Source organism: Pygoscelis adeliae, unplaced genomic scaffold (assembly GCF_000699105.1).
Source record: "Pygoscelis adeliae isolate BGI_AS28 unplaced genomic scaffold, ASM69910v1 Scaffold100, whole genome shotgun sequence".
Classification (NCBI taxonomy): Eukaryota; Metazoa; Chordata; class Aves; order Sphenisciformes; family Spheniscidae; genus Pygoscelis; species Pygoscelis adeliae.
In genome coordinates, this window is record NW_008824034.1 from 1,972,787 (window position 1) to 1,985,100 (window position 12,314).

General features: G+C 48.2%; 1 protein-coding gene across 4 annotated transcripts in view; it reads left to right on the plus strand.

The window, feature by feature from the left end:
• Positions 1-12,314, plus strand: part of SEPT6 (septin 6) — a 25,910-nt gene that overhangs the window by 1,205 nt on the left and 12,391 nt on the right. For all 4 annotated transcript variants that reach the window (XM_009330949.1, XM_009330932.1, XM_009330923.1 and 1 more), the window contains exons 2-4: positions 6,532-6,727; positions 7,876-8,062; positions 8,297-8,458. In XM_009330949.1, the coding sequence (XP_009329224.1) occupies positions 6,561-6,727; positions 7,876-8,062; positions 8,297-8,458 (516 nt within the window). In that variant the 5' untranslated portion in view covers positions 6,532-6,560. The remainder of the gene's footprint in view (positions 1-6,531; positions 6,728-7,875; positions 8,063-8,296; positions 8,459-12,314) is intronic.

A 12,314-nucleotide genomic window follows, 5' to 3' on the forward strand; every position in this document is an offset into this window, starting at 1 on the left:
AAACTGTGCTGACAAGTGGAGGTCACTGTCAGGCTGAGTCGCTGGGCGATTTCCACAGTACGTGAATGTGATATGACCTAGTGAAATTCTTGTCCCAACGATTGAAGTCTTACAGTGTTTCCTTTTGCATTTATCGAGCTGCTGTGTTTTTTTCTACAAGTTATAGGTGCAGCAGTGGATGCCTCCTGTGGTTATATGTTCACTTTGATGGGTGGAGAGGAGTTGAATGCCTCTGCTTTCCTCTTTGCAGGACAGAAATGGAACGCGTTAATCGCTTGTTGATCTGAATAACAAGGACTCGCCAAGATCAAGGCACATTAGTTATTAATGTCAGTCTTCTAGGAATAGTAATAACACAGACATGGTCAATCTTGAAATAAAGGAACTTTATAGAAAAATTTAATAAGCTTCATTAGGAAAGGATCCGCAAATCTTGAGTTGAGGAGGTCAGGCTTTAAAAAGACTTTTAAGAGTTGTCTGGTGCCTCTGTTAACTTGTGATAACAAAGTTAAACTCTTAAACGTCCTGGAGAAAGAAAACAAAAAGTCCCAGAGTCCATCTGTCATTTATTCTGTTGGGTCTCCCTTGTACAGCAGGAGTTTGGGGTGAAAAATTGAAAGAACAGGGAGCAAATGAGGATTGGAGTCACCAAACAACAAATAGGTGAACTGATCCCATAGGCCACTAAGCATGGTAGAAAGGCACTTCGTTGCCCCCCATTTTTCAGCTGTGTCTGGCATCTGTTGAAGGAAAAATCCAATGACAATTTTGCTCTGCGCCATACTGGATCTGAGCCACGGATTCCTCCAGCTCCTGGTGGAGGAGCCAAGGAAAGCTTCAGAAATGACTCTTAGCAGCACGTCCAGAGTGGAGCAATTTTTAGCTCTTCTCATGCTGAAAGCTGTCTCCCCTTTGAGACTAGAGCCAAAGATAGAGTAAATGAGCAAAGCTCTCATAAGAAGTTAGGGGTTGCGGATGGTTTCTCTGATATTTTATTCCTCAGCACAACCATTTTCTTCCTAAAGCTTCCGTGATAAAATGTTAGTTGCCTCTTAGTTCAGTGCAGAGGCTGGAGAAGTATTTAATGGCTGAGACCTTCTGTGCTGACTGTATTTCTCAGTGAGATGGAGGAAAGAAAGAGGAATAGGCTGACGTTTTTTAATGCAAACTTTCTCAGTTTTGGCCAGGGTAGATTATAGTTGCATTAGACTAGTATTCCATTATAAACAGGAGTTTCCCCCTTCCTCTCTCCCGGGATTTGCAAGGGATTTGTTTTAAGCAGCCTATTCAGTGCAATGAGAAACGGCTATTTTGTGGCAGAAATACCTTCTCTTTTCCCAGGGGCTGTACCACAACTGCTTGAGGCCTCTCACTCGAAATGAGTGAGTCCCTTGGCACGCGGGAGCTCTCACTGGCTGGGGAAGGGAGGGATGTGCACAGGTTTCCTTGTGCAGAGCTGCCGTCTGCTCTCCAGCAGGCAGCTTTCTGTGGGGTGATGAGCTGTACAGCCTGGAAGTTGCCCAACGGTTGTTTTTGTGGTCACTGGTGCAACCAGCTGAGGAGAGAACAGGGTTTCTCCAACCGAAAAGCCATTGGTCTCCTCAGCTCTCTCCTGCCCCCTCGCCGCTGCTCCCCCAGGGCGGACGGCAGCGACTGGGAGCTGGTTAGTCCTCTGAGGCGCTTCAGCATCTGTTGTGAGCCCATGTTGCTCCTCTTGCACCCACAGCCCAGCCTTTGCCTTGCGATGGGTGAATTGTGCGGCGTCTCTGTATGCCTGTCAGATGAAAAGAACTATTTTTTCCTCTCTCCATGAGAGATGGCCTTATCAGGCTGAGCTGCCTCAGGGCTTGTCTCAACAAACCTGCTACATTGGATTAGCTCCCATTTCTTCACATAAAAGGGCTGTGCATGCGTATACATTTTCTTTAAGATTGAATTATTTGATATCTGGGGCCACGGTTGTTAATCTTGTGAAGGACAGGTGTTGCTCTCTCGTGAAAGGGTGCTCTCGTGAAAGCTGCTCCATGCCTTTGAACAGGGAAATACTCCAAGGGCTCCTCTGTCCTCCCACAGAGTCAATTGAGGATGATATGTCTGGGGCCTCTTAAATCCTGAGTGATGTGGAGAAGGGGGCCAGCGAGCAGTTGTTTGTTGTTTCCCTTAACATGTCCTAGGGAAAAGCAAATTAAATAGGCAGGCACAAAAAAGGAGATACAGCTTTTGTGGTGTATAATTCAGCTTACTACTGCAGGGTGCTTAGGATGCCAAAATTTCATTGGAAGGAAGAAGCCATGAGGGTGCATTCAGCACAAAGATACCCGTTTTGGTTTGGGAAGCTGGGAGCTTCCCAAAGGAAGGAGCATTTGCTGTGGGTGCAGCTTCTTCTGTTTCTCTACCTTAGCTGCTGGCCAATGTCAGAGACAGGTAAGGTAGCACCTCACCTCCACCTCTACCTCTCTCCTCACCTCATCTCCATCTTACCCAGAATAGCTGGTGTTGGGTAGCCCTCGTGTTGCTTGCCTGCACAGCGTGACATGTTGCTTTGCGGCACTGATGGCAGGATCACTCACTCCTTGCAGCACTGGTGCTTGCTGTCTTTTGGCACGGGCTCTGCCTGGTCACCAGCTGGAGAGCTCCAGAGACTGTGAGCGACGTCCTGCCTAGGCAACACAGGGAGCGCAGTCTGGTCCCAGAGCAGAGGATCTCTGTGGAGCAGCTGAAGGGAGGAGAGTGGTGCTTGTCCCAGCTGTGTTTTTGCAAGTGGTGCCACTGCTCCATCAATGAGGGATTTGATGAACTGTTTCCATCGAGCACATCGTGCATGTGCAGTCAGAGCAGGGAGTGTGTCTCAGGAGACCGAGAGGAGGTGTGGGGAGCCCGGCACAGTGTCTCTAGCCTGGCAGGCTGTTGGGAGTTAAGAGTGGATGGTGCCTTCTGGGCACTGGTGTAGCGTTGCTGCATGTCCAGGTGTGGTGTCTCTTGCCAATTTTTTTTTTCCACATCTCTGAAAATGGTCAGACTTAACAGCAAAAATCTGTCCCGTGATGAAAGGCACAATGCTACAGCTTTTCAGCAGCTGTCAGAGCTTCCTGGTGCAGAACTCTAACAGTAAAGGTCACCCTCCCTGCCCTGTAGTCCCCACAGCGCTTTGTCAGCCCTGCTTCGGGAGAGCAGACCGCTGCGGAGTTGCATAATCCTTAAGTACAGTTTTGGAAATCAAATCACATGTGTGCCTGTAAGCCTGACATCAGGAAATAATCTCCCTGCCAAGGACGCCTCTCACTCGGTTTGCACACACCGCTGCTTTTTCCACGGTAATTCTGCCTCCCTTAATCCCCATTCATCATTTCTGCTTTTTGGAGAAGATTCCAGCGCAGTCGGCTGGAACGAGCACAGACTACTTGTCCTTTTCATCAGACCATCTGTTCCATCTGGACTTCTGTCCTTAGAAGAAGCAGTTGGCACCACTTACATCTTCCAACCAGCAGAAAGTTGCCTCTGTGTCAGGCAGAAACTCCCAAGAGATTCAGAAATTCTCCCTTCTGTCATTTTGCCCTTCAGAGTAGCACTGCTCTCTAGCTCTGGTCATATTTAACACAGCGAAGCACTTCATTAACATCTTCAATCTTTTACCATCTCATGTCAACTCCGTCAGTCTTAACATCGTGTTTCTTTTAGCTGAGACAGTCGTTCCTCTCTCCTCCATCCTCTTCCCTGGCTGGCTTTAATGCCGTGCCATGTCAGTGGGGTTACACAGCGCGGGGATGGGTGTATCTGCTGGCTGAATGTTGTTTCTGGCGTGCAGACTTCATGTTTGAGATGCCGTGTTAGTGGCTGGGTGTTTTGTGTTTTAAACACAAAGTTGTAGGTGTTTGGATGGGCAACACCCACCTATGGAAAAATGCCTTACCATTTTGGATCTTCCCCTTCCAAAAGGAAAACCTCAGTGTGTGAATTCAAAGTTGCCTTTGCTGGCCCTGTGTAGCTGGCATGAGATGGAGTATAAAAGCATGTTCTATCTTAAAAATTTGCCTGCTTCTCTTTGGCAACTCCTGGCCCCTCTGACAGTTAAAGTCACTCCTGCTGGAAACAACACATTAGATTGATTTAAAGTAGGCAATGATTAGCAGGTTCAGGTTGTGCTTAAACAATAGTCTTGGCCTCACGTGAACACCTTTCACCCTAAAGAAGGAGGGAGGCAGAAACGAGAGGTGCCTTACAGGGTGTTTTGCCTGCCCGGAAGCCTGCATGATTTACATGCGACCTTGTGTATCCGCTGCAGAGAGCAGCTCCCCGCCCCGGTCGCCGCTGCTGCTCCCGTCACCCTGTCCTGCAGTCCTGGAGGCGCGGGGCATGGGTTGCTGGATCCGACCCTACTCTGGGGCCCGCCAGGCTGTGGGACGGAGAGTGTGGGACGGTGGCACAGGAGGGGGTTTGCAGGCTGGTGTGTGGGCGATGCTGCCGCACCCCAGGGCTGATGAGCTCCCCTGTCCTGAGATGCCCCATCAGGGATCCTGGCATTCACAGGCAAGCAGGCAACTCCCTGCTCTGTCCCACCCGTCCCTTGGCAGGGGCTCTGGAAATGCTGCAGCCTTCTCAGGCTGTTTAGATTTTTTTCTTTTTTTATGCTGCTGTTTTCCTGGAATCCCTGAAAAAGACCTGGTGGGTTGTGCAGGCTGTCTGCTGTTAACTCTCAAAATCCCTGTCCAAACTGTGGTGATGCTCTGGTCTGCTGTGCTTTGTGTACCTGCTCCCCATTTGGGGCAAATGGTACCCCAAAAGCCCAGACCACGAGATTCCAAGTTAATGAAAGGCTTGCTGTGATCAGCCATGAGTCTTCTGGATGGTCCAGCTCGTTCCTCCAGTGGCAGAGATAACCTTGTGCTTTGCTGAGTCCCTCTCCCTTCCTCCTGCCGGTGCACGCTGATGCCGTAGATTTGGCTGATGCATTAACATAGCACAAGGGATTGCAGCAACACCAGCTCCTAGTGCTGACTCCCTCTTCTCCTTTTCGGAATGCAAACAAGATTGGTGTGAAGAACAGCGGGATTTGTGGCTGTTTTGACCGTAGCTGGCATCAATCGGTGATGGAGCACAAGCTCTTAGCTGGCTCCCAGGCAGCTCTGCAGCTCAAGGTGTATATTGACTTTCGAATGTTAATGAATCTTGCTGCCTCTGGAAACATACTTGATATGTGATCCTGGCAATCAGAGACCGCTCAGTTCCCAGAGCAGTGGATGTTTGCCCTGCCCTGCCTGTCATGTACTTCAGCCTTGAGTGAGAGAAGTCCCTTCTGGGGCCAAGAGAGGGGAATTTGCCTGCTTGCAGGGATGAGGCTCGGAGTTTTGGATGGGGGAGGATGGGGAGGAGTTTCCCCTTGTTGAATTGGGCATTTCATGCAAGTTTGGATCTGTTGCAGAGCTCTAAGCCTACAAAAATAAGAAGCTCTTTTCTTCTGAGCGAAGTAGGGAAATGAAGTTGTCTTGGTTGGGAGCTGAGGGCTCGGGGAGGCGGGGGAAGGCTGTTTCAGCCAGGCACAGTCTCCCTTTGGTCCCGCAGCAGGCTGGAGGAGCAGCCTTCGCAGCGGGTGGGGTTCGGCCGGCTCCTGAAGTTTCAGCAAAAGCCAGCTGGGCAGCTCAGAAATTGCTGTTTCCCCAAAACACAACAGCCCTCACAGGGCAGCAAACCAGACTGCTTACGGGTTTAGCACAAAGTCAGATCCTTTTGAGCTTGGAAAGCTGGCTCCGTTGTCAGAGCGTGGTAAGGGAGGCTGCCCTGTGGAATGAGTGCACAGAGGGATTTGTTTGTTCTTTCTGGGATGTATCTAAAACAAATTTAAGACTGGTCTCTGGGATTTGTCTCTTCCTTCCAGACAAGGAAATAGTTCCCTGTTGATAGATGGAATCCAAACAACAGTTCAATGCTGCAGAACTTTTGGAAGCAGATTTTGGAGTATTGTATAGCTTGTGTAGCCCCTAAAGTATGGAAACCAGATACTACAGAAAATGTCCCTTCCCAGTCTAGAAGGCTGATCCCCCAACCTAATCTGTTGTGGGTACAAGAAACCAACTGCACAACTTTCTGTAGGACTGGAACCAACTCTCAGTGTTTCTGCATGGAAGGAGGCTATTTCAGTGGCTGCTTATTAAAGGCATATTGATTTGGAGCATCTTTTTTTGGAAATGGCAATGAGCCCCATTCCCCTTCCCACTTTTTAATGAAAACAGCATTTTCTGAAGTGTAGTTGTGGGTTTATGCAGGATCTGAACGATGCTTTCCCCTTTGCCTTTTCACCTCTTCCTTTTCATCTCTATTTTCTAATGATATTAATGGCCATTAGACTGTGAAATGTAATTTGCCCGGAATACAGACCTCCCATTGTACATGGCTTTCAGCTTGCCAGACGATCCCTTTGGAACATGAGATCTGCTTTCATCTGCTACAATTTCACCCCTGTTAACGTTTGGAAGCTGAAAGGCCAAGCCATATTAATATTCAACAGAACATTTCAACTCTCTTTTTCTCCAATAGGGGAAACTGGCCTTGGTAAGTCCACCCTCATGGACACACTTTTCAACACCAAGTTTGAAGGTGATCCAGCATCTCACTCACAGCCCGGAGTCCAGCTGAAATCCAGTACCTACGACCTGCAGGAAAGCAACGTCAACCTCAAACTGACTATTGTGAGCACAGTGGGCTTTGGGGATCAGATCAACAAAGAGGACAGGTGAGTGAAGGGGGAGAGAGGCTGTATCGTGACCTGGTTTTCTCATGCAGGGTCTCTCCCTGTGCCCTAGTTGGGCCAGACTGCACTGTAAAGTTTTCCTCCTTCCTTCTTATGGTTTGTCCTTGTCATCTCTTTGGGATGGGACAGGTAGAAGAGAGGACAGAGACTGTGGTGTGTCAGCACTGCTTCAGCTATCAAAGCAGCTTTTTTCATGCTGTCAGAGCAATATCTGCCCTGCTGGCAGCCTTCTGCCCAAATTCATCTGGTGGGGAGAGCGGAGAGCTCCAGGGCATCTGTGCTTGTTTCCTTGTGCTGTGCTGACCACAAGCTGCCGACCAAACCACTAGCGTGGTCTAGCGACTGCTTGGCTTAACAGCCACTTCTGGCAGGGCTATTCCATGTTGCCAAAGGAAGCACGGTAAATGTGCAGTGAGATACCCTGGAGAAGCATCTCTGGCAGCTCGTGTCCCAGCGTGGCTAGAGCGTGGCGGTTAAGGGGTGTGCAATTCCACCATAGTGTCTCCAAGGTGCGTCTTCACAGATGGGATTTGCTTTGTTGTGGGTCTGTTAGATTTTCTTTTTAGTTTTGTTTAAGAGGCACCGATGTCCTTTATGTTGTGAGTCTGACAGGCTCTGTATTTCAGATGGCCTTGCAAGGGAGTTGCAGGGATTTCCTGCCCCAGAGCACTGGGCAAAAGCAGTACTGAATGGAGATGTGTCTTCCACCTGCAGGACTCGGGGCTGTGAGAGCAGCAAGCTGTTTGCTCCCTGAGTGCAAGCAAGGGTTACGCACTGCTGCGAATGAGTCTACATTATCCTTCCTTTTAAAAGTCTCTCACCCTCACATTTCAAAGTATGAGAGTCCACTTTCCCTGGAGAGGATGGTGTGTCTCCTGTCCTCTGCTGAATCTCCAGTACTGTGTTTTGTCAAACAAGCTGCTAGAGTCTGATGTAGGACCACATCGCCTTGTCAGTAGTGCAACTTTTAAATTTCTTACGGGTGGGGAGGAAGGGAGATTGAGAGAATTGGTCTTGGGAAGTGAAATCTAACAAGCAACTTGTTTCTTAAAAGCAAGTAAAGGAGTACTGTCTGTTTACCTCTCTGACTGCAAGATGTATAACACTTTTTTTTTTTCCTTTCACCAAAGCTATAAGCCCATCGTTGAGTTCATTGATGCTCAGTTTGAAGCCTACTTGCAAGAAGAACTGAAGATAAAAAGGGTCTTGCACAACTACCATGACACCCGTATCCACGCTTGCTTGTACTTCATTGCTCCGACAGGCCACTCGCTGAAATCCCTGGACTTGGTAACAATGAAGAAGCTTGACAGCAAGGTAGGCGTGTTTAACTCTTACTGGGCAGGTTCGCCATGCGTGTGGTGGAAAGGCTGCTGCTTTTCCAGGGCACGTCTCCCCGCCTTGAATAGCCCTTATGCTAGTGGAGATGACTGGGTTGCAGATAAATCCTGTAGATTTCTTGAGCACTTTTAAGTTTTTGTAAGTTGTATTGCAGACTTGGAAAAACTCCCTGGAGCAAAGCTGAGGACTTACCACTGTGTTCCTTTCTAGGTGAACATCATTCCCATCATTGCCAAATCTGATGCCATTTCCAAGAGTGAGCTGACCAAATTTAAAATTAAAATCACAAGTGAACTGGTCAGTAATGGGGTTCAGATCTACCAGTTCCCAACAGACGATGAATCAGTGGCGGAGATAAATGGGACCATGAATGTAAGTGACTCAGCGCTTCCTCCTCTTCCAGAACAGTACTGTCACTGTAGGGGTTGGTGGCCTGTATTGGGGTGCTTCTTAAATCCACTTTCCCTTTTATTTTGTGTCTTAAAACCAGAGGATTTCACAGGGATCCCATCCTTGTAGTGTCGTCCTAGGCTAGCAGAGCATTGTGGTAGGCTACTGCCTCTCTGGTGGGCTTTCCTAGTCAGAAAACAGACGGTCTTTTAACCCCTTCCTCGTCCTAATGCATATCTGTTGAGGGACATGTAGGAAATGGGACAGATGATGAGGCCTAGCTGTGCAGAGCAAGGACAGTCCTGGCTTATGAATTAATCAGATGGGTATTATCCATCTAGTGTGGGGAGCAGGCTGTCTACAGACATGCACATCTCTGCTCCTTGCCCTGCCTTTTTCGCACTAAACTGTTTTGCTCTCCTGGGCTGGTGTTTCCTGCGAAGCCCTGCCTCCACGGGTGTCTCCTCTTGCCTGTGGCTGTCCTTGCAGCAGAGCCCCTTCAGTTGGCCAGCTCTGGGACTCCTGTCTGCACTGAGTTGCTGTTTTATTATTGATCAAGTTACTTACCTGGGTCCTTGGTCTGGTTTGGCCTTTTGACTCTGGTGCTGTTGGTCAGAATGGATGGACAGGGGGATACAATGAGGCTGGTTAGAGCAGTGGCTTCCCTTGAGCTACATTCAAGTGCTGATGTGAGTAATAAAACACAAGGGTGGGATCAGAGGCCCATCCAGCCCAGTGGCCCTTCTCTTCCCTAAACATCTGCTTTTGGTCACTTTTGGAGTATATAAGGAGAGAGGGAATGTGTACAATGCTTCACTTCCCCCAAATACTTCCCTAACCTCTAACCACATTCAGCTCAAGGGTTTCTCTAGATTTCTGTCCCATGCATCACCTGATGCCCCCCCACCAGTGCACTTCCAGGATCCTGTGGCAAGGAGTTACACAGCTTAACCAGCAACGTGTGAAAAACAGTACACAAATTGGGCCAAGCATCTTTCGAGGTGCCTGCAGGTGCTCGTTCTGGCTCTGGCGTTCCTGGCATTGTGGCTGCCTGTCTGTGGCTCCCTGAAGATGGAGCAAGCTGTCCCTTGGCCCCTCTGGTAGTGCATCCTGACCATGCTCCCCTTTTTCCAGAAGGCTTTTTACAGGAAAGCAAGTAGGGGAAGTTGCTTGTTTAACTGCTGTTGATGAAGTACAGGTCTAGCTGACATGCTTTTGTGTCATCTCTTGATCTAATATTGATAGTTCTAGAGTTTTGTGGAGAGGCCTGAAAGAAACATGAAGTTTGTTGTACCATAAGAGCTGTCCGTTGTGGTTTCCTGGTCAGAGTAGTTTTGTGATGGCATCTTTCTCAGTGCTTAGTGCTCTCACTGTGCAGGACTACCGTTACTCCTGGAAACGAAGATGCAACGTCACTCCATCCTCAAGGAACCAGAGGTGTGATGACAAAGGGAGAAGTTCTCTCCCCTTGGCCCTTCTGAGGGTGGAGGTAACCTCTGCTCGTCTTTCCGTTCAGCCATTTACATGTATCCTGGGAGGGAATTGCTGTCTTGAGTCACAGACGTTCTAGGTTGTGTCAGCTGCTGCACAGAGAGATCAGCTCTTTAAATCCTCCATTAAACTGATATAAATCATAACTACCAGGTTTATGGGGACTAAGCAGGCCAGACTCTGAATCTGATCAAGGCAATTTTGCAGACCTGGAAAACTTGTATCCAAATACTGATTTTATTAAAGCAACATAAGACAAATCTGCTTATGCTTCAGGTCAGGAGATGAGCTTGTGGAGGGATCGAGACCAGTAAAAGAGCCAGGATGGGTTGATCTAGGTTTGTGACTTAAATTGCCAATTTTAGTCATGTTTAAAATAGAGGAATTGGAACCTTTGATTTAAATCAGTTGCCTTAACCTTTGTGTTTGTACTTCTCTACAGAAAGCTTCATTGTCTTTGCCTGTTACAGATCAACATCTTTGAAAGGTTATAAATGCAGTCTTCATGCTTAAGTAGTGCTTCTTGCTGACCAGCAACTTCTCTGGATCAGTTACGTTTTTGGGTTTTTTTTAATTACAGAGAAAATTGAGACTGGTCTTTTGATTACTTAATGTTTTGCTTATAACCTGCATTAGTTGTCTTTTGCATGAAAAGTAAAATTAGGCTTTAAAATGTGCAAACTCACTATTTCATATGCATTTTACTTTATTATATCCACTTGTGCTGGATGCATTAGGAATTTTTTTCCAGAGTATTTTGCATTCCAAATTGGCTTACTAAACACAGAAAATATTGCCTGATTTGGCAGGAGTTGATTAACTGAAGGATTTAAAATCTGTGCCATCATGATCAGAAGCAAAAGTATTTAACCGTGAACAAAGGCATCAAGTGAAGTATTTAGAAAATAATCAGATTAAACATATCTTCAGAACAAGATGCCTGATTTTCCTTGAAACTGATTTGGTCTTTTTGAGAATCCCACCAAGCATATATTTACAAGTTCAGAGAAAACACTGTCCAAAATTCTTTAGGTCTTTTCCCATCTGGATTTTATTCAAATAAGAAAAACAAGCGCTCCTATTCTTTCAACTCCCTATTGGCTTTTCCGTTTTGAATGGATTAGTCTACTGAAAAAAATATTCTTCCTGCACCTGCTAGTTAAATGAAACCACATGCAGCTACATGAGCTGTCCCACATGGTGGGAGCTAGAACTTCCTTGCTGATGGAAGAAGGAAATCACCAGCACTTTCTCCCTGGTAAAGACAGCAGCCGAATGGGTGGTACCAGTGGGGGAAGCGACTCTGCTGTTGAGGGTAACCGGGCCCATGGATGGCCGAGGTTCAGGCTGTGCCTGTGTGGCCATAGCATGGTGTTTCTGCCACTGTCTCAGGTTGCTCCTCTTGCTCCCATCTCTTGCTTTGTCCCTTGGAAATCCCCTTACTTCACTCTCCCAGAGATCTGGATATGAAGCAAACAAAAAGCATTTACACCTGTGGGAGAAGCCGACCATGGGATGCTCCTCATGGACAGTCTGAAGAAGCCAGCAGGGAGGTCTGGAAGCTCTCGCCCAGAAGTGGCAGGATGGGAAGAGGAGAGAAGTGGGCAGCTCTGGTGGGCTGTGGAGGAGAGGGTCACCAGTGGGGAGCACATTGCCTCTAGCAAACATTCTTCTGATCCTGTGTCCTGGATGGGGAGCGACTGGCCTGAAACCTCAGGCGCCACAGAACTGCGATGGCTTTTCCTCTGGAAATAGCACTGTGTAGGCCTGCAGAGGAGGCTGTAGCCTTTGTGGGGTTTAGTACCTGGGCGTTTCAGAGTTTCCAGCAGTTGGACACGGGTACAGACCAGCTCCAGCATGTCCCGTGGTGAGGAGCCCGACCTGCAGTTGGTGAAGAGCCCACCAGTGCCTGGCAGTAGCCAGCATGTCCCCACGGTGTGATGTCTCCGGTTCCTCCCAGAGCAGCCGAAGGTGGCATGGGGCCCTTGCTCAGCCCTGGGGTCTCTGCTTGCCCTCTCCCCCGTCAGGCTGCCTGACAGTGGCTGCACAACAGGACGCCACATGACATGCAAGGCCTGTTTGCAGCCGGTGGAGAGGCAGAGACCTGCTCCACAGGGACTGCTGATGATTCTTCTTGACCCCATGTGCAGAAGCGTTTGTGGATAGTGCGGCTGCTTGTGTGTGGTCTGTCTTGAAGGCAGGAAAAACTACAGCTTGTAGAAATGAGGCAGCAAATTGTTCCTTTGAAAGCTGGCTAGGGGAGTTTCCCTCATGTTGTGGTATGGAGGCTGTTCAGTTGAGACAGCTTTGTTTCCTTCCCCTCCAGTGTTTTGTATCCCCCGCCCTT